This window comes from Petaurus breviceps, unplaced genomic scaffold (assembly GCF_028583685.1).
Source record: "Petaurus breviceps papuanus isolate PSGF00001 unplaced genomic scaffold, PetGlider_PUasm1.0 90925, whole genome shotgun sequence".
Classification (NCBI taxonomy): domain Eukaryota; kingdom Metazoa; phylum Chordata; class Mammalia; order Diprotodontia; family Petauridae; genus Petaurus; species Petaurus breviceps.
In genome coordinates this window covers 32,818,806-32,841,743 of record NW_027187380.1, presented here as the reverse complement: position 1 = coordinate 32,841,743, position 22,938 = coordinate 32,818,806, and the positions used below count along the sequence as shown (strand labels likewise).

Genomic DNA, 22,938 nt, shown 5'->3' with positions numbered 1-22,938 from the left:
CCAACTAACATGGACACTTTTGTCCCAAGATTTTCAGAATTGCCCCCATCGGGGGCAGAGTCAAGATGGCGGAGTAGAAGCATGAGCGGCTCCAGCTTCCCTTCCCCAATCAATGTAAAAAGGGGACTCTGAATAAACTTTGGAACTGCAGAACCCACAAAATGACACAGAGAAGCTAACCTACTGCTGAGGACAGCCTGGCAGGCCGGCAGCAAGCAGCCAGCGCAGTGCTCTGGGAGTTGAGCCCAGGCCCGCATGAACCAGAGGTTTTAGCCCCAGGGTGGGTCTGACCAGTCACCGGCCAGAGGGACTCCAGATCACCAGCAGTTTCCAGAATTATCAACACATAGATGCTAAGGACAAAGTGAGAGGTCAGTGCAGTCTGGACTTTGGGACCCAGTAAGTAGGAGTGCGTGACTTTTGCCCCTGGGGCGAGAAGCCACTGAGATGCCAGCACAGCCAGCCAGCACCACGTGGCAGCTTCAGTTTCTCGCCTGCAGAGTATAGGGGGACCAAGCAACCAGTCTGAGGGGTAATCACTCTTGCTTTAACCTGCTTGGGTCTGGATTGCAGTCTAGGGTGGAGGTCCTTGGGTGAGTGTCCAGATTGCCAGAGCATGTGGAGGCTTCCAAGAGGGCACCCATCTAATACCTCCGGCAGCCGAGAAAACCCTAGTGTTTGGGACGAAAGCTCCCCTGTCTGGTGGCAGAGTCCTACTGTGGCAAAAAGCCCATGGGTCAAGTGACTGAGGGGCAACATGACCAGGCAAAGGAAACAAAGAAGACAGAAGATTCCAACATTAGACTCCTATTTTGGGGACAAAAAGGAGCAAAGCATAGAACAGGAGGAAGACAGTGAAGTCAGAACTCCTGCACCAAAAGCTTCAAAGGAAAATACGAGCTGGTTACAGGCCATAGAGGACCTTAAGAAGCAAATAAGAGAAGTGGAGGAAAAATTGGGAAGAGAAATGAGAATGATGCAAGAAAACTATGAAATGAGAGTCAACAGCCTGACTGAGGAAAATAACACCTTGAAAAATAGACTAACTCAAATGGCAAAAGAGGCTCAAAAAGGCAATGAGGAGAAGAATGCCTTAAAAAGCCAAATTTGTCAGATGGAAAAAGAATCTCAGAAGCTCACTGAGGAGAATCATAGCTTCAGAATTAGATTGGAGCAAATGGAAGCTAAAGACTTTATGAGAAATCAAGATGCTGTTAAACAGATCCAAACAAATGAAAGAATAGAAGGCAATGTGAAATATCTCATGGGAAAAGCCACTGACCTGGGAAATAGATCCAGGAGAGATAATGTAAAAATTATTGGACTACCTGAAAGCCACGATCAAAGTAAGAACGTAGAAATCATCCTCCAGGAAGTTCTCAAAGAAAACTGCCTTGATGTTTTAGAACCAGAGAGCAAAATGAGGTTGAAAGAATCCACCAATCACCTCCTGAAAAAGATCCCAAAAAGAAAACTCCTAGGAATATTATAGCCAGGTTCTGGAATTCTCAGATTAAGGAGAGAATATTACAAGCAGCCAGGAAGAAACAATTAGAATATTGTGGAAACACAATGAGGATAACCCAGGATCTGGCAGCTTCTACACTGAGGGATCGAAAGGCTTGGAATGTGATATCCCGGAGGTCCAAGGAGCTGGGATTAAAACCAAGAATCACCTACCCAGCAAAACTGAGTATCATGTTTCAGGGGAAAATATGGTCATTCAGTGGAATAGAGGACTTTCAAGCATTCTTGCTGAAAAAACCAGAGTTGAATAGAAAATTTGACATTCAGATACAAGAAGCAAGAGAAGCATGAGAAGGTAAACAGGGAAAAGAAATCATAAGGAACTTATCAGAGTTGAACTATTAACATTCTTACATGGAAAAACAATAATTGTAACTGATGAAACTTTTCTCAGTATGAAAATAGTTGAAGGGAATAGAAATATATATATATATGTCTATATATGAGGGTATATGGGCATATGAATACATATGTGAATGTGTGTATATATGTTTACAGGTATACAGAGATAGGGGGCACAGGACCAATTTAACAGGAAGGGATGACACTTAAAAGGTGAAATTAAGAGGTGAAAGAGGAATATAATGAGAGGAGATGGGGAGAGACAGAATGGGGTAAACTATCTCATATAGAAGAGGCAAGGGAAAATGGTTACAATGGAGGGAAAGAATAAGAAGGCAAAAGGGAATGGGTCAACCTTATTCTCATTGAATTTGGCTTGGGGAGGGGATGAAATACACACTAAATAGGGTATCTCACCCTACAAGAGAGTAAGGGAGAAGGGAATGAGAGGGGAAATGATGGAAGGGAGGGCAGGCTGCAGGGGAGGGAAGTTGGAAGCACCCACTTTTGAAAAGGGATGGGATCAAAGTAGAGAATAGAACAAATGGGAGGTGGGATAGGAGGGACGGAAATATAGTCAGTCTTTTACAATATATCTACTATGTTATTGTTTGGCATTAACTACACCTATACTGAACTGCTTATCTTCCCAGTAAGGATAGGTGACAAGGGAGGAAGGGAATGAATCTTTAATTCAAAGTTTTAAGATCAAATGTTTAAATATATATATATATATACTATTATTAATACTATTTTACATGTAATTGGGAAATAAGATATACCAGCACTGGGGCATAGACATCCACCATGCCCTACTGGAAAAGTCGAAAGGGATATGGGAGAAAATATGGGAGAGAGCAGATTGGAGGAGGGGATATCCTGTGGGACTGCTATTTTGGGGTGGTTGGTAGGGGGAAAACAGGGAAAAAATTTGTAACTAAAAATCTGGAGGAAAAAAAATTGATGGTATCTCATCTGAAAAAAAAAAAGAAACTAGAAATATCTTACCAGAGGAAAAAAAAAAGAATAGCCCCCATCTATTTGACCAGACTTTGGGAAAAGATTATGGAACCTGAAACTATCAGATAGTAGTTTAATTCAGTATACGTATGATATTCTCATTTGTAGCCCTACTTGGGAGGCTGCTGCCACAGGAGCTCTTAATTTCTTGGGCACCTGAGGCTACATTGCCTCTCTTAACAAAGTCCAAATAACACATCAAACTGTAAAGTATTTGGGCCCATGAGCTAATGTGACTACCTTATGTGTAAGGAGCTAGTGTGGCTCCTTAACTTAGGAGAGGAAAAGGGTAATCCTGTTTATCCCTGTTCTAGCCACCGAAAAACAACTTCACACTTTTCTAGGAATACCTAGATTTTGTAGACTCTGGATGTCTAATTTTGGTCTTATTTCTAAGCCCCTTTATGACTCTATTCAAGGCCCTGACTTACTCCCTCTAGAGTGGGACCCTGACCAAGTTAAGGCTTTTGAAACTGAAAACTAAATTGACCATCATTCCAGCATTAGCTCTACCCAATCTAGACAAACCTTTCATTCTATATGTTGATGAAAGGAGAGAACAGGCTTTGGGAGTCCTAACCCAAATCTTAGGACCTGATCCCAGCCTGGTTGCCTAGTTCTCAAAACAATTAGACTCTGTGGCTGCCAGATGGCCTTCAAGTCTCCAGGCAGTGACTGCTACAGCCATTCTAATTGAGGAAGCCTCTAAACTTACACTTTGCCAACCCCTGGAAATTCTGACTCCCCACCGAATTCAGAGTATCCTGGAAGTAAAAGGCCATTAGTGAGTGACTGGCTAGCAGCCAGGCTCACCAAATATCAAGTCTTGCTCTTAGATACCCTGACCTAATTCTTTGGGTCTGCCACACAATAAACCCTGTAACCCACCTCCCAGACAGTACTCACTTAGATGCCCTGGTTCATGATTGTGAGAAGAGTTTATACTTAGTTTATGCCAGTTGATCTGATTTTAAAGATCTTCTCCCTAACCCAGAGTCAGAGTGGTATACAGATGGGTCTAGCTTTATTGAATAAGGGGTAAGGAGAGCTGGGTATACAGCAGTCAGGCTCCACTATACCATACAGCCAAACCCCTGCCCCTGGGACCTCTGTCCAAAAGGCAGAACTAATAGTACTTACCAGAGTCCTAGAACTAGGAGGAAATAAAAAAAGTAAATGTTTTTACTGACTCCAAATATTCTTTCCATGTACTACATGCCCATAGTGCAATCTGGAAAGAAAGGTGATATCTGACAGCAAAACAATTCCCCTATCAAACATGTCTAGGAGATTTGCATCTCCTCCAAGCTGTTCAGAAGCTGTCCGAGATGGTTGTTTTATTTTGCAAAGGCCACCAGAAAGGAAATGGATCGGGCCATGGGAAATTGCATGGCAGACGCTGAAGTAAAAAATGTTGCTTGCCAGCTAACTGTACTGGCTTCTTTACTCCCCCAGCTCCCTGATTTCTTCACACCTTCCTACAGCTCCCAAGAACAGACCCTTGCTCAAGAAAGAGGATACTCTCTTTCCCCTCTAGGTGGTTTCAGACACCCTCAGGCCAATTTCTTATCCCAGTCAGTGGAAGCTTCTTTTTGGTTTACTTTGGTGGTACACCTGGAGAAGAATGCCCTCCAGTCTCTGACAAAGACTTTCACTGGCAATAAGCTAGGAGAAACCATCCAGCCAGTCTGTTGGGCTTGCCCAACCTGTGCCCAGATAAATCTTGAAGGAGTAGTCAGACTCCCCCCTCCTTTTAAAACCTGTTCAGAGGAGGGATACCAACCCAGGTGAAGACTGACAGAGATTTTATGCATATGCCTACATGCAAGAGTTTTAAATTGCTTTTGGTTTTTGTTGACACCTTTACTAATTGGGTAGAAGCTCTTCCTTGCAGAACTGAAAAGGTTCAGGAGGTATCAGAGTTCCTATTAAAAGAAATTATGCCTTGATTTGACTTGCCTAGCTCCTTACAAAGTGACAATGGCCTGGCCTTTACTTCACAGACAACTCAGGCTGTGGCAAACACACTTAAAATCACTTATCACCTCTACTCTGCCTGGAATTGAAATCCTCTGGTAAAGTAGAAAAAATGAATCATACCTTCAAGGTGGTCCTTAACTAAGCTGTGCATAGTGACTCAAAAGGTTAAGAATTAAGATTAAGAATCTCCCAATTGGACTGCTCAGAGTCTGCATTACAACTCAGGAAAATATCAAGCTTAGCCCCTTTGAACTCCTTTATGGTAGGCCCTTCCTAACATCTGATATCCTTGTACACCCAGAACAGTATTTGATACTGAGTTTGCAACTCAGTTAGGAGCAGTCAGGAATGCCCTAACAGAATATGCCAATAAGTATCTTTTTTTTTTTTTTAAGCAATCGGGGTTAAGTAACTTGCTCAAGGTTAAACGGCCAGTTATTATTTCTGGGTGTGGTGCTGAGTATCTGAGCCCGGATTTAATCCAGGTCATCCGGACACTCGCTGAGCCACCTGGCCGCCCCTAAGCAATTGAGGTTAAGTAACTTGCTCAAGGTTACACGGCCAGGTGTTTCTGGGTGGGTGCTAAGTGTCTGAGCCCGGGATTCGATCTCCAGGTCTTTTCAACACTGGAGCCGGTGCTCTTACTCGCTGTGCTACCTGGCTGCCCCGCCAATAAGTATCTTTCAAAACCTCTTGACAATGAAAAGGAGTATCCTGCTCCAGCAAAACCTGGAGATTGGGTTTATTTAAAGTCATGAAGCTCCAAAAGAGATAACTATTAGAGGTCAACTAGAAGGGACCCTACCTACCAAGTCATACTCACCACCCTAGTGGCAATGAGACTAGAAGGTCTCCCCAGCTGCACTCATAATTCTAGGATTAAACCAGCATCACTTCTTGCTCCCCTGCCCCCCCAACCCCGGAATATACCTGTGAACCTTTGGAGGACCTCAAGCTACTGTTTAGAAAGGCCTCAGTCCCCTCCAGTGGACAGGTGGATAAAATGATGCAAAATCATATGCACCCTCCTTCTCTTATGTTTTGGCCTTGCCATCTTTTATTTCCTCCAGAGAAAATGCCCTTTCTCTCCCTCTTGGAATCATTTCCCTCTGAGCTGACAATGATAATACTAATCCTTTCCCTCCTCCTCCCGGATACCTCAAGCACACTTGGCCTCCACAAGTGGGAGGATAACTTCCTAGTAAAACTGGGAAACTCATTAGGCCGAGAGGAGTCCAAGATTGTTGGGTATGCCACTCACACCCACAGGGTAACTTTTGCATCCCACCATGCTCCATCTTTGCAAAAGCCCCCCTCCCTAACATTACTTCCTCAGAGATTTTTGCTGCCCTATTTATGCTGGTCGCTTTTCTTCTCATTCTCTCATTCTCTTTCTTTCTCTCTTTTTACCCTCTTGAGGGAGTAGAGAAGCAGTTATCACTATTCCCTAGTAGCCACATAAATCTCTACACCAACCTATGTAAGTTCTCTTTTTAACAAATAAGTTCAGTCAAGGAGAACAAACTTCGATTTTCCCTGTGTCTGAGAATGTTTCTTTCTCTACCTCGTCTATCAGTTTACTGCCAAGAGCACAATTCATGTCTTTTGGTGTTGTGATTGGCTATTGAATATCATTACTCTTAAGTCATCTGTAGCTGTTGTTCTTTTGCTTGTGCTCGTTTCATATAAGTCCTCACAGGTTTCTATCAATCTATTCCTTTCACCATTTCTTATGGTGCAACAATATTCCTTTCAATTCATATATCATAATATGTTCTGCCATGCCACAGTTGATGGGTATCCACTTTATTTAGAATTCTTTGTTGGAACAAAAAGTGCTACAATCAATCAATTGATAAACAGTTGCTAAGTGCTTACTATGTGCCAGGTCCTAGACTAAGCATTGAGGACACAAAAAGAGGCAAAAGACAATAATTATTTTTTTTACACATGGGTTCTTTCTCAATTTATTTGCTTTCCTTGAGGCATAATCCTAGGTATTGCTTGGTTACAGAGAATGCAGAATTTAATGACTTTTAGGAAATAGTATCTAATTTATCTCTAGAATGACTGGATCAATAATTCACAGTTCCACTTAACAATGCATCAGGGTACCTATCTTTCCATAGACCCTCCAACAATTATTATTTTCCTTTTTTTTTGGTCCATCTTTGCCAACCTAATGGATATGTAATGGAATCTCAGAGTTGTTTGAATTTGAATTTCTTGTTGTTTTGTTTTGTTTTGTTTGCAGGGGGGAAGACTGGGTGATTGGGGTTGTGACTTGCCCAAGGTCACAGGGCTAGTCAGTGTTAAGTGTCAGAGGCCACATTTGAACTCAGGTCCTCCTGACTCCAGGACCTGACTCACTGCACCACCTAGCTGTCCCTGTGCATATGTTCTTTATATCACACCTAAGTAACAGAGAAGTGATCCTCTAGCCAAGAGCACAGAAGAGGGACATTGGATCAAGTTGACTGACTGAGAAGATAATGTATTCAATGGAGACAATTGGAGGAGGTGCTGTGTTGGTGGCAGAGATGGGGGTGGGGGTGGGGAAGGAAGATCAGTGACAACCCTTGGAAGGGGTGTTTGTGTCTGCTTCCTTGTAGACAGAGGAACCTGAGTCCTGAGAGCTGAATAAACTAGCATTCACTCACAGAATCACAGAAAGTGGAAGGAGGTCAAATAGACATCTAATCCACACCATATTTTAAACAGGTGGTAAAGTGACATTCCTGAGATCCCGAGGCTACTTAGTGGCACTAAATGGCACGTATAAGAATATTTTGACTTTTCTTCCCGGTTTTGAACACACCCTAACCTTTCCATTATGCTCTTTTTCTGCCCTCCTCAGCCAACTTTCAAAACTGAGCTCAGAAGCAAACTCTCGCCCTCAGGGAGCCTGGTTCCATGCCCGCCCTTTCTCAGCGTGTGGACTCTCCCTCCTCCTACTTCTCCTTGCTCCTCCACCGGACAAATCCTGGACTGTACTTTGAACTTGAAAGTTGCCGTGACTCCTAGGGAATGAACCATTCAGCGCAAGAAGGTTGGTTTTGGTATGGGGGTGCTAAAGGCTGGCGAAATGGAGCCCGAATGGTTACATCCAAATCTCCCAGAGGGAGACTTACAGTTGAGGAGAAGGAGGAAGTGCCTTTGTACTCAGGAAGAAAGTGCTAAAACAAAAGAGATTGGGTGTCTCTCCCTCTGCACCCTACCAATGGATCAGTCGCAGCCCTCTTGTATTATCCCCCTCCCTGGTGTCCGCAAGGTGTAAGCCAGGTTCGGGGAAGCTGATGAGCTGGAGCTTCTCGGCATCCTACTGGGTACTGCTGCAGGTAGGGACAGGACTGGGCAGAGAAGGAACCACTCCTTTCAGGCAGCAGCAGCAACAGCAGGCATCTGCACATACCACCCTGCAGTGGGACTCCCAGCCCCGTGGGAGAATCCACAGAAACTCACCCACCACCGACTTCCCAGGACCAACCAGACCCAACCTGACCCGCGCGCAGTAAACTTCTCTGGAGGGCAGCGGCGGCAGCAGGGGCAGCATGAAGAAGTCCTCGGGTTCAGGTGAGCGCGGAGGCTGGTGGTGAGCGCAGAGGCCGGTGCCAAAGCGCACGGAAAGAGAGGATAAAAGCTGATTTGCCAAATTGGAATCAGCTTTTTTTTTTTTTTTAGCAACAAGGCCAGGGGCAGTCAGCCAGAGAGCCTAGCAAGTCTCCAAGGCATGGAGGTAGGTAGGCGCTCGCTTTTCTTTGGAACAGGAAAGGAAGTGAAACTCGTTAATCCGGGGAAAGGCTGTTGGTTGGAGAAGTTTGCGGTGGAAGGAAGGATTGGATGGATGGATAAAGGAGTGAATGAATGAATGAGAAAGCGCTGTAGTAAACTCTGAAATTGCAAATAGAAACTCAAGACTGCTCTTAAAGGAGTTTAGATTCTAACTGGGGTAAACAATATACAAAATTTCTTCTGCAAATCCGATGGAAGTGCATCTTTTTAAAAGGAAAGTGACAGGCATATTGGAGCAAAGTGCTTCAGGCTCCCAGGTGTCCAAAAGTGAGACTGGGAGCTGATTCAGAAACCTCTGATTAATGCTTAACTTCCTTGTTTTTTGCACGAAGTCCTTCGTGGCTACAGGAGCCGGATGGCTTGGTGTATGGCCCTCTGGCTTGTATCTCTACTACTTAGTTACTTAGGGTGTTTAAGTTGTACCGAACAGATGCAGTTCCTTGACGCCTTTTTTATTTTTCTCCCACTTACCTTTCCCCATTCCCCAATCCCCAAGTTTTTATTCCTTCTTCATGGTACAGTGACTAGAGTCTAGAACACCTAGGTTTGAATTCCATCTCAGGAATTGGCTGTTGGCAAATCACTTAACTTCTCTGAGCCTCAGTTTCCTGTCTTGTAAAATGGGGATATAATAATGCCCTGTCTTCATAGGATTGTTGTGAGGATCAGATGAGATAAATATGTACAAAACACTGTAAAAATCTTAACGTAATATGTGTTGGCTACTATACTTATTATTCTTTCTAATAATTATCCCTAATAATCTTTAGTTCTTAATATTTGTTCAGAACCTTGTCTGTCCTGCTAAAGTCTTAGTATGGTTCTATCTCTAGCATCATGTTAGGGATTATATTCATTTTCCATGACCTTTGTCACAATAAAGCATAGCAAAAAAAAAACATCTACCATAACTGGAGAAGCTGAAAATTGCAGACACCATCTTGGGACACTTCTAAGGCAGCTTGGACCCCTTGAATATATATGGGTTGGAGAACTTGAGCTCCCTGGAAGAGACTAGGGACTAAGGTTATGCAAAAGTAAGGAGCTTCCTGGAGCACAGGATTTGGGATGGAAGAAGGCGAGTTGGTGATGTGCCAGGAAGAACATCTTTTAATATTACTTTTTCACAAATTCATATGTTTTATGTAGTTTTGATAGATCTTTGGTTTCATCACTGTGGGTCTACTAATCTCCCAGACTACCTCACAATCATCCATGAACAACTTTCAATCCTGTGAGATTCTTGTCTGTTTTTCAATCAGTTTTCCTTATATGTGATCCACCCTGCAAACTTAGACTTTTTTCCTGATTATTTGAATATATTCTGCGGACCTGTGTAGCATTTGGGCTCTTCAACTGTTATCTTTTATTCTGAGTATGTGACAGATACCTCCCTTTCAAGGTATCTATCCAGCAATAACATCTCTTGTTTTAATACCTCTTTAGCACAAGTTATCATTCGTTAATGCCAGGCAATCTTTTGCACCATGCATGTTTATTTCCATTTGTAAATTGTAATGTAGATTCTTCTGAGGATACTGGTATTAAAGAAATGGGCACATGTTTTTAGCTCAAGTGTGTATGTGTGTGTGTGGGGGGGGGGGGTAGTGTGCTTGCCCACACTTTTCAAATCTTGCCTGGAGTCCACAATTGCTTTGTCTCACCTCTACTCCTTAAGCCCATGTCTACAGGGTTATAACATTTTGTACCTTAAATGGAAAGATGGGAAAATAGATGCACAAAGAAATCAAAGGGACTTACTTCAGTTTTCATGACCAATAAGCAAGTAACAATCTTGAAAGACACTTATCTTCTCAATCTTAACCCTTGTTTTATTCTCATTTTAAACCTAGTTGATACTGATGGAACCCTAGTCCCTTACAAATTCATTCTTTTTCATGCTAACACAATAAGCCTTCCTCCTTATTACTGCACTGAATACTACTTTACTCATACTTCCCATGAATTAGTTTTTATGGTGAGAGCTACAGAACTGTAGGGGTGAATGGGACCTTGAAAAATCATTTGACCTATTGCTGCCATATTTCAGTGTCTTCATAATTGTCTTTTTTTTTTTTGTGTTGTTGTTGTCAGAGGTACAAAGGGAACCAAGAGGAAGAGCAAGGAGGTGAATTTGGAACCTCCTCTGACACCTTCCTGGGGCAGTTGCTTTGGAAACTGAACTTCCAGCCTCCTTGATGTGAGTCTAGGATAAAACCAGGCAACAGCACCCTTTTCTCTCCAACTCCCATCCCCCCACCCCATATACAAAATCTGTTCCAAAAAATGAGTGAACTGGTTTTGATTTGATGTGAAGGGGTATCCAGGTGGTGTCTGCCAGAGTTCTGCATTTGGCTTCCCTCCCTTTACATGCTCCAAATACTTCAGATGGTTGTAGGTATTGCTACTGTCCTAGGTTCTCTTTGCTGAATAGTAAGTATCTCCTAGGAAACCGTGTTTGCTCTTGGAGTTGAGATTATATGTTTAGATTATGGCCTCTGGTCCTTTGCCAAGGTGGTGAGATTAGAGGTTGATAGAGGTCACTAGGTCTTTGGCCTTCTACCAGGAAATTTTGAATCCATAATGAACTGATGCCAAAGCTTTGCTGTTTCTTAGCCTGGGATTTACTAAGAGTGAGGGAAGCCCTCTTTTCCATTTCATGTCTCTTATGACCTCCCCCCATATTCCCACCCACACACACTCTACCCTCAGTCTCCCCTCAGAAAAAAATCATGCACAAATTAAATGAAAAGAAACCATTTATAACAGGTAGAAGTGTTTTTCTTTTCTTTTTTAACAACTTAAGAACCCTTCCGTGTAAATCCAACATCCATGGCTCCTGTGTTTATCTAAATTAGAGGGTCCCAAGTAGGGGAAGTCTCTTAGGTTGGGGATAAGGAGGAGGAATTGTTTCCATTTTATTCAAGAATTGGCTGTAATCCAAGGTATGCTGGGTCATTTCATTGTAGATAAGTGGGTGTTACAGAGGAGGTTAGGCTGAGGGAGAGAGTCTTTCCCAGCAGAAGCCTGGAAATAGGGCTTTGCTTTGAGGAGACCCTTAAGACCCCACACTGAAAGAGCCTTTGGACTCTTCCTATTGCCTTTTCTACTCTTAGAAATGACCTACCTGTGAAAAGACATCTTGCTCCTAAGCAACACTTTCAAAATGAAATAAAGAAACCTAGTAAAGGGCATGAAAATTCTTGAAAATTCAAAGGTAACTAGGAGTATAAATATTTTATTTTTTATTCTGATTTTCACAAACCAATATTTTTGTAAACAAAAAAGAGAAAATAAGTATTGTATGTGAGTGATACCTTGAATCTCTATCACATAGAGCTAATTTCTTCAGTATATACTAAATTCAGCATGTTATTTCCAAAACTGTCCTGCTTGACTTACAGCCCTTAGAACCTCCTTCTGTTCTCTTCTGTGTATTTAAAAAATGCTTCATTGACATCTTTATTTTTTGGAGGGGGGAGCATAGCTACCATTCCTCCCTTTATTCTCCACAATTACTCCCACACTAAAGAAAAAGAAGAAATGATCTCACTTATAACAAGCTAGTCAAGCAAAACAAATGCACACTTTGATCCTGTCTGAAAAAAATATGTATCTTATTCTGTGCTTCTAGTTCACCTTCATCATCAGTCCTATGAACTTGTGTTTGGTTATAGTGTTGAACAAAGTTCTTCAGTGTTTCAAAGTTGTTTTTCAGTTTTAAAAGTTGTTCATAAAAGTCTTCATAGGTTTGTCTTTATCTTGTTTTAAAGATTTTTCTGATTTCTTATGATGCAATAATATCCCATTACATTCATATACCTTAATTTGCTATCCCCGGTTAATGGGCATCATTGAAATTTTCAATTCTTTGTTGCAAAGAATTTTTTTTGCTGCTTTAAATATTTTTGTACATATATTTCTATTCTCTCTTTGAACTCTTTGGGGTACAGATTTATTAGTGGTATTGCTAGGTCAAAGAAAATGCACAGTTAAATGACTTTTTGATAGTGCTAAATTGCTTTCCCAGAATGGCTGGATCAATTTATACTTCCACCAATAGTGCATTAGTGTGACTACCCTCTGGTATCCTCTCCAAAAACTGTCATTTGTCCTTTTGGTCAATCTTTGGGTAAAATGGAACTAGACAGTTGTTTTGTTTTCCATTTCTCTTATTATTTGTAGATTGGAGCATCTTTTCCCATATGGTTATTGATAACTTGGATCTCCTTATTGTTCACACTTTTTGACCAAAAATCTGTGTGTGTCTTGGGGGGGGGGAGGTGTTTAGCTCTTATTTTTATATATTTGAATCTAGTGCTTATATATCTCATATACCAAACCTCTATTAGAAACTTGATGGAAAATTTCCCCCCAGTTAACAGTTTCCTTTCTAATTTTTACTGCATTGATTTTATGTTCTAAAATTTTTTGAGTTTATGTAATCAAAATTGTCCATTTTTACTACTGTAATTTTTTTTATCCTATGTTTCCTAACCAGGGGTATGCTGGAGGCAGTTCAAACCAATCTTCACTAGCTTATGGTTAAATTTTCAGTCAGATCACTTACCCCTCAGAATTATGCTACAAAGCAGGGCTTGATTTATTGTTTTGTTGATTTTCTAAGCTTAAGAAAGTGATGGAGAAAATGTTAATAATTCAGGGTAAACTTAAAAGTATGTTGTGAATACTTTGGTGGGGGGGTGATAGGAGAGCTAGTAGTTAAACATTTATCATTTTATCTCTGCTCTTACCACAGATAAGGAGGTTCAGGAATCATAAATCAGCCTTGGGTATTTTTTTTAAGTATTGGGGTTAAGTGATTTGTCTGGGGTCGCCTAATTCGAACTCAGATCCCCCTGACTCCAGGGCCAGTGCTCTATCCACCGCATCACTTAGCTGCCTCAGTTATGGGCATTAACACATAAATTGAACACTTAGTATGTTGCTCTGTGTTGTGATTTGGTACTGGCAGAAGTGGGGGAATGGAAGTATAGTATGGTCCATGTCATTAGAGGAAAGGAGATCATTTTCTAATTGAGATTAGACCCACCCATGAAAAATTAACCAACAATTAAGCAACATAGTTTTGTGTCAAAATTATATCTTATTCTGGTCCCCTGACCATCCTCCACCCCCACCCCTTTCTAGTTAAGTTTATAAGTAGCCAGTATAAAGAGCCAATAGCAGGAAGTAAGATTGCAAAAAGGAATCTAGAAATCACATATAGACCATCCCAAAGATCAAAGAAGCATAATTTGCAAATTGCATCATTTATTAACTAAAAATCACTTTGTGAGACTATGTGCTAAATCAGGAGAAGCCATCTAGGCTTTTTTGTCAGAGCTTTTGGGTCCTATGTATGTAAAACCTCAGACAAGTTTCAGATATCTGCAGTAAGACCAGTAGAACCCCAAATGTAGCTGATAACTTTGAGATGATGTGGATATGTCAGTAGACTAACCCCAAGGTGGCACAGATAAGAGTTAGTCTGTCTCCCACCAAAATCCTATAAAAATGAGACCTCAGATTCCTGCCCTCCACCCCCACCCCCACCCTAGTTTTCTTCCATCTCTACCTAGGTCTGTGCTGCTGAGTGCTTCCAACTCTAATCCATAGCTATGTGAATGATTCTCTTTGCCTCCCCACCTCCCCAATGTCTTCCCCATGCCAAGTGCCTTTCTCTGCCACCCTATCCTCATCCCCACACCATCTGCCTCCATATTCCAATTCATGATATTTGTCTCTGTATTTTCTGTGCCGTTTGCCCCTGCACCCTCTATGCCTTATTAAAGTGTGGTTGAAGCTTTATTTCCTGCTGCCATCGTGGTTTTTCTTGGCAAGTATCCAAAGAACCTGGTGTGCCTGCCTCCGTTTCATAATTCCATAAATTAAGTAGCAATTCAGTTTGAATTCCAGCTTTAGAAGTTACCAATAACTGTATTTTTATCTCCATGGAGCTTACAGCCTGGTGGGGATAAGACAGAAAACAAAGGCAACTATTGTATACATTGCATATTGGTTGATTTATAAGTACATTAGCTGCTTCCCTGTTTCCTAATGGGCTCCCCACCACTGCAGTGTCTGTGAATATGGCACCTGCCCCTGTGTCCCTGGTTCACTTGGACCCCTTAGTTTTCTTACAGCTAAGCTCTCTGAGGGACAGTAAGTACTATACCTTAAATATTTCAGCCTGCTACCAAATTAAGGTTTACTTGGTGACCCAGGAACTTCTTGGTAAACTCTTGTCACCCATTTATACCTTGTTCCCACTCAGCCTCTGAACTGAGGGCTCTTATAGGAAGAGGAAATACTATCTTCACAAAATGCCTCTCTGATGAGCTAACTTCTGAGGCAGATGTTTGAGTCACAGAACTGGGCTTGAACACAGTCATTTCTTCCTCCTCTCTTTCCCCTCCCTCACCTTTTCAGCAGCTTTCTTATCTCAAGTCCCAGCCTGTTTCAATTCTAGCTCAGCACAAATTTCTGGCCTCAGACACACTCAAAGGTATATAACATGCAGCTGGTCTGTCTGCCTGGCACATGGCTCCTGCCTGAGATGTTTTTTTAGCTGATCCCCACCTTTTCCCCGGGGTCTTCAGTTTTGATTTTTTGTTTTTGTTTTTGTTTTTACAAAGGACTGTATTGCTGAATAGCCCTTCTCCATTATTAGGATAACCTGTGTTCCCAGGCTGACTCTTAGTTAGGAAAACTTACATTCATTGTCATAGTTTGCTCTTTCCCTTCCCCCTTTCCCTCCTTCCCAAAAGCTTCGGGCTTTTCCTGCTGCTAAAAACTTATTGAGACACTTGTGCACCATGACTTTTCCAACAGGAATGTAAGGCCACAGAGCTTTTGGCCAGGGTGACTTGATTATATTCATTTCAGTAATACTTCTCTCTTAGGCATGACCTCTCACATCCAGGTTAGATACTACCAGTATAACAGTGATTGATATTGGGCCACCATATTGGGAGCTAAAATTTTGACTAGGAGTCTATTTATTCATTTCACACAAGGACAGATTGACACAGATGCAAATGAGGACTTGAAGAGCTACCTGGGTAGATTGAACTTGACTGACCTATGGTCAGTACCCATGAGGAAGAGGCACAAATTTTCTCAACAATCCCTCTCTCTGAATCTGATAGTCTGCCCTCCCTATGAGAATCATATAACTATCAAATAGAGATTTCCACAGGGCTATGCCTGGGATGTAGGAGTTTATAGTCAGTGTGCCATAAGGTTTCTGGACTTGCTTAAGACACATTTTGATGAAGAAGAGCATGCCTAGTTAGTGGATCTTTCCTGGCAATAAAGAGGCAGGTGTAGCTCTCCCCATTCTAGCTTCTGTTATCTCCTCATTGGAAGTCTTCTGTTCTTAGACGAGTGTCCTAGAAGGTCTTAAACTGAAGATTCCATTGTGTGTGTTTGAGGGGTTTTGGGACAGAGGTGAGGAATCACTGGACGTTTCAAACATAAAATCATACAGTTGGAAGAAACGCTAGAACTTAGAACCTCTGGAACTTAGAACCTTGAAGATTCTGTATGCTCAGTGAGGGCAGAGAATACCTTTCATCTACGTGGTGTATCCTCCCTAATGCTTAGCATAGGGATTTGCACACACTTGATATTTGATGAATGTTTGTGGAAAGAGGTAGTCTAGAAAAGTAAATAAAAACCTGGTATCTGAGTAGGAAGAACTAAGTTTAAGTCTTGCCTCTGACACATACACAGTGGTCACTAAGTGACCATGGGTGAGTGACTTAATTTTTCAGTGCAAGGCAAAACTCTAAATTGTGGAACAGTTGCTAATCTACTTTGGTAGAGAGAGTTGGCTAATTAAGAGCTCCCTATGCTGATGAAATCAGTCTAAGGGGGAAAAAAGAGTGAATGAATAAATTCTATATAGGATGGGAATGTACCTTTGCCCTCCCTCCAAAAAAATTTGTGAAGCTCAGGGTAGACTTTTAAAGAATTATCTGAAATGACTCAAACTGGCATGTAATTTTGATATCACACACATAATTATAGTCTGTAGCCAGATAAGGGCTCTTTAGAATCAAGTTGGCTTTCCAACAAAAGAAGTTGATGCCCTTTTCAAATCCTCGTCCAACCAAGGAAGCCTGAGGAAGAGATGTGATTCTCCCACTGTCACACAGGTTAGTGATAGAACCAGAACTCAGAGCTCCTAATACCCAGCCTAAGACTCTTTCTATGCCCCGATTTCTTTAGCTTTGGGAGGGGGGGAAGGGCAAAGGTATCAAAAGGTATCAGTACCTGTGGTTTCTTCAGTGTAGGGAATTTCTGGCATGGAGACTCCCTTCATTGATATAAATTTGCAACTGAACTGTAATTTACAGTTTTGAAGAGTTGCTTGGGACACTGAGAGGTTGTCACATAAGCCAGTATGTGTCAAAAGCAGCACTCAAACCTAGATCTTTGCTATGCCAAGGCTCGTCCTCAATACCCTGCCAATACTATGTATGTAACTTCTGTTTATGGGAATTATAACTACTATTATTAATACTATTTCACATGCAATTGGGGAATAAGATATACAGGCACTGGGGCATAGAGATTCACCATGCCCTACTGGAAAAGTCGAAAGGGATACGGAAGAAAATATGGGACAGAGCAGATTGGAGGAGGGGATATCCTGTGGGACTGCTATTTTGGGGTGGTTGGTAGGGGGTAAAAGGGGAGAAAATTTGTAACTCAAAATCTGGTGGAAATGAATGATATAAATAAGAGGTTAATTAAAGCATTTGAAAAAAGAAAAAAAAAGGAACGGCTTTACAAAAAAAAAAAAAAGACCAAATGACAGCTTGTCAGGTCAGGGGGAAGCATATATTGGCTTTGGACAGTACATGCTACTTATGGATTTAGAACTGGAAAGGACCCCAGAAGTCATTGATATCTGACAACAGAACTACAGGTGTCCCTAAAGTCTGGACACATAGGAAATATCATATATATTCTATATATATTTTCAAGAAATGAAATGAATTGAATTTTTAACATTTTATATAATCAGCATAAATTTTAGCTATGACAAATTCATATGGAATAAAAGCTTTCATTAGCTATCAGGGACTATTTTTCCATATTAATGAGATGAATTTAATTTAATTAATGAGATTTCCTATGTCTTCCTATGAAATCTCATTTATGCTAATTAAATAAAATGTTGTTGAAAATTTCATTGATTTCATTTCTTGAAAATATGCATAGTTAATGAAATTTCCTGTGTGTGTGTGTGTGTGTGTGTGTGTGTGTGACTTAACCCAGTCAAGGAGATGCCACCCTCCCCAACACACACACACACACACACACACACACAACCCTCCTTATTTTTGATGGTGGAGGAATCATTTGGGGTGAGGTGTACTCAGGGTCACACAGCTAGTAAGTATCGGAGGCTGGATTTGAACTCAAGTCCTCCTGACTCCAGGGTGAATGATCTATCCACTATGCCATCTAGCTGCCCCAACATATGCTTTTAAACTACTTACCCTTACTACACAGAGCACTCTGCTAGGTCCTAGGGCTGAGGATTATAGTGTAGGGATTGGACCTGTGATTTTGTGAAGAAACTGCCTCTCTTAAAGCAAGTCAGTATCTTCTCTTCAACTTCTGGTCTTAGAGAGTTTCTTAGAGCTCTGAGAAATGAATGGACTTGCTCAGGCAAGCTATGCAGAGAGAAGTAGCTAGATGACTCAGTGGATAGACTGCTGGGAAGACTTGAGTTCAAATGTGGCCTGAGATACTGACTAGCAATCTGAAACCAGACAAGTCACTTAACTTCTGTTTTCCTCAATTTCTTCAAATGTAAAACGAGGGTCATTATAGCACCCACCCCCCAGGGTTCTGATGAGGACTAAAAAAGACAATATTTGTAAAGTCCTTAACTTGGTACTTGACACATAAAAAGCACTTAAAAATGCTTTTCCCTACCTTCCTTCCATAGTCATATGACCAGTATGTGTCAGAAGTAGGGCATGAATGAAATTCTTTCTGGCTTCCAGGCCAACTCTCTATCTACCACTTTGCATCTCAGGCTGTAATTTAGAAATAAAAAAAGGCAAGGTCTCTGCTTGAAATCTAATGGGGGGAATATAATACTAATACAACGTGGATTCACGTTAAGTGTATAAGAGACCTACAAACAGGGCATAATGTAAGGGTGGAGAAAGGAAAGATCATTTCTGTTGGGAGAGGAATCTGAGAGAGCTCTATGGAGGAAGTGGCATTTCAGTTGAGTCTTGAAACTTTCTTCAGGATAAGATTTAAGTGAGGGAAATGTGCAAAGCCATGCATGTCAGGGCAAGAGGTCTGGATTTCACTTGTATGGTGGTGGAACCATGGAATAGTTTTTGTTAGGGTGCCTGGCATCTTAGAATGATAGGTCATCTGGGGACATCTGTTCAACTCAACTCATTTTACAGTCAAGTAAACTGAGGCTGGGGGATGGCAAGTGACTCACTCTAGGTCACACAGCTAGTAAGAGTCAGAGACAGGGTTTGAATCCAAGTCCTTTGACACACATAAGACCCAGTATGTTTTTTCTCAGCTCTTACCACACTGTTTTCTAGTTTGCTTAACTAAGCCATCTTGTTGACCACCCTTCTAAGATGTGCTTACAGGTAATACTCTTTCAGATAATAGGTCCCTGGTCATATAAAACTGGAGAATCTCTGATTTGAAAGAGACCTTCCTTAGAGCTCACCTAATCCAAGCCCTAACTGTAGAAAATAAGATAATATTTGTAAAGCCTTAGCATCATGCCTGGTATTTAGTAGGTGCTTAATAAATGCTTATTTCCTTGTTCTACCTGTAGCATGAATCCTTGCTACAACATACCTTTTAAAATATTTTTATATATTTCATTAAATATGTCCCAAATACATGTAAAAAAATTTTAACAATCATTTTTAAAAAATTTTAGTTCCCAGTTCTCTCCCTCCTGGCCCCTCTCCCTCCTTGAGCAATTTGATATTGATTATATGTGTGAAGTCATCCTGTTACAGCATTGCTAAATGGTGGGCATCTAGACTCTACTGAAACACCTGCCATGACAGAAAACTCCCTACCTCACAAAGCAGCTCATTTCATCTTGGACTGCTGTCATTGTGGGGAAATTTGTTCCTGTTGTTGCACCAAGACCTGCTTCCCTGTAACTGGGCATGTTTACATCTTCCCTTCAGGGAGAGTTTAGAAGGACAGCTCTGCATTTTGGTTTGTGTTTCCATTACAGAGCTCCTTCCTTCCAGCCCTCTTTCTTACAGAAGAGTCAAGTGAGAAGAGGCCTCAGAGGTCATCCAGTCCATTCTGTAGCTAATCTGAATCCCTTCTAGAATATCCCTGACAAGTAGCTATCCGGCCTCCGCTTAAAAACCTCCAGCGAGATAGAACTTGATACCTCCTGAGACAGCCATTGCCACGTTTGGAGAGGAGCCTAAATCTGCCTTTCTGTACTTCCATCTACTGCTCCTGCCCTCTAGGGATGAGTGGAACAAATCTAAAACTCTTCCCGGACATCCGTTCAAATACCTGAAGAAGATAGCTATCACGTTCCCTCTAATTCTTCTCTCCTCTAGGTTAAGCATTCACAGTCCCTTCACCTGATCTATGCTATGCATAATCTCCAGTCTCCTCCTTAAAGTGTGATTCCCAAAATCCTAGCATTCCAGATGTGGAATATTCCAGGGCAGAATACAATAGAATTGATATCTCCTATGCCCTGGATACCAGGCCTTTCAATGGAGCCTGAAGTTGTGATAGGTATTTGTGGTAATCATGGAACACTCATACTGAGAGGTACACAAGTCTATCAAACTTAAATGAGGCCAGGTGCTCCTAACCTTCGAGTCTGTGAACTTAAAAAAAAATATATATATATATATATATACATATATATATATGTATAGTGAGACCTTGGGCAAGTCACTTAACCCCCATTGCCTTGCCTTCCCCTCTCCAAAAAAAATTAAAATAAATGTTGTGATAACTCTATTTCAATAGAGTTTATTTCCTTTGTAAGCTTACATATTTTACACATTTAAATTTTATACATTACTTTGAGAAAAGTATATTCTTCCCCAGGCTGCCAGGGAGGTCCATGATGCAATAAAAGATTAAGAACTCCTGCTCTAAATCATCCTATAAGACCCTAGATTTAGAGTTGGGAGGAACCTCAGTGGTCATTTATGTAATGCCTTCATTACACAGATGAGAAAAGTGGGAGCCAGACTATAAATAATTTCACACCCTTTGACCCAGGAATACCACTTTTAGGGTTGTATCCCAAAGAGATCATAGAAGTGGGAGGAAGACTCATATGTACAAAAATATTTATAGCAGCTCTTTTTGTGGTGCCAAAGAATTGGAAATTAATGGGGTGCCCATCAATTGGGGAATGGCTGAACAAGTTGTGGTATATGAATGTAATGGAATACTATTGTGCTTTAAGAAACGAGGAGCAGATGGACTTCCTATTTACCTGGAGAGGCTTATTCGAACTGATGCTGAGTGAGAAGAGTAGAACCAGGAGAAATTTGTACACAATTACAGACACAATGTATGTTTGAAGACCAACTTTGATAGACTGGACTCTTCTCAGCAATGCAGGGTTATAAGTCAACCCCAAAAGACTCAGGATGGAGAGAGATGTCTACATCCAGAGAAAGAACTAGAAAGAACAGAGTTTGAATCCAGATTGAAGCAAACTACCTGCTCTTTTTCTTTTTCTTGTTTGGTTTTGTCTCCTCTTTCCCATTGTTCATTCCATCTGATACAATCCTTCTTTATAACCTGATTAATGTCTAATGTGAAAGTATTTGCAGATACTATACTTGATTGTATGCCGCCATGGCAGAGGGGAGGGGAGGGAGGGAGAGAAAATTTGAAACTCAAGGAATTGTGGAATTGAAACTTGTAAAATAAAAGTAAACAAACAAATTAATAAAAACCAAAAAAATTTAAAAAATAATCAGAAAAGAAAAGAAAAATGGAAGCCAGAGAAGGTAAATCATTTGCCTTGACCTTGGGGTCACCTAAGTCAGCCAGGATTTGAATCTAGCTCCTCTAAGTCAAATAGTGTTCTTTACACCAGACCACAAAGATCTTTTTCATAGTCTTTTTGTGTCCCAGATTAATTTCTTTCTACCTTCTTAGTAGCATTGAGCAACCATAGTCAGAAGTGCTATCTTCTGTTTTCAAGAGCTGTGGGTTTTATTTTCAATTTGTATTCAAATTCTTTTTCACCTATAGTCTAACTGCTCTCAGGTTGGGGTCCCAAGGGCCTGCGCTAATTGACACGGCTTCTTTAGAAGAACTGGAGAAGATTCCAGGTAAATGGCCTATTGGAGACTGGGTAACAAGTCTCTTTTGTTATGATACCAAACTGACCTGGTTTACTTAAGTGTATTAGCAACACAGAGACTTCCAGGTGGAGGAAGAGAAAGGGAGCAATAGCTTGGAGTTCCCAGCCTCAGAGGACATGGTGGCCATTTAGCTCAGTTTGTCTCCTGGGAAGTGCTTAAATGGAGGATTTCAGAGGATGCTTCGATCTGGGACAGGCAGCAGGGAGTAGTAGGTTGTCTGTCAGCCAAATAAGCATTTATTAACTGACAGGCACTGTGCTAAGTCTAGGGATTCAAAGAAAGGCAAATCAAGTAGCTCTCTATTACCTCCAAGATAAAATATAAAGTCCTCTGGATTTTAGATCCCTTCTTACCTAGTCCCTTAAATAGTTTTGGGATTTGTTTTGTTTTGTTTCTGTTTTTTACATTTTACCTCTGTCCACATATTTTGCAATCCAGTGCCACTGGCCTCCTTGCTGTTCCTCACAAAAAGGCAATCAACCTCCTAACTCTTAGCATTTTCCCAGACTTTCCTTAATTCCTCCAATTCCCTCCTTTTTCATCCTCAGTCTTTTACCCATTTCTGGATTCCTTCAAGTTTCAGCTGAAGTCCCACCTTCTACAAGAAGCCTTTCCCAGTCTCCCTTCATGCTAGTACCTTCCCTCTGAGATCACCTCAAATTTATCCTTTATATAACTTGTTTCTAAATAGTTGTTTGCATGTTGTCTCCTATGTGAGCTGCATTCTTTCTTCCTTTCTTCCTTCCCTCCTTTCTTTCTTTCTTTCTCTTTCTCTTTCTTTCTTTCTTTCTTTCTTTCTTTCTTTCTTTCTTTCTTTCTTTCTTTCTTTCTTTCCTTCCTTCCTCCTTTCTTTCTTTCTTTCTTTCTTTCTTTCTTTCTTTCTTTCTTTCTT

The 22,938-nt window shown here is 41.1% G+C and overlaps 1 protein-coding gene across 3 annotated transcripts in view; it reads left to right on the top strand.

Moving 5' to 3' along the window:
* The first annotated feature begins 8,135 nt into the window (after positions 1-8,135).
* The window catches only part of SEPTIN9 (septin 9), a 363,859-nt gene continuing 349,056 nt past the window's right edge, over positions 8,136-22,938 (top strand). Inside the window, exon 1 of one of the 3 annotated variants that reach the window (XM_069076743.1) lies at positions 8,136-8,442. In XM_069076743.1, the coding sequence (XP_068932844.1) occupies positions 8,421-8,442 (22 nt within the window). In that variant the 5' untranslated portion in view covers positions 8,136-8,420. Of the gene's footprint in view, positions 8,443-8,554; positions 8,606-22,938 lie in introns of those variants that run through there. The other 2 variants (XM_069076746.1, XM_069076747.1) reach the window with 2 other exon arrangements.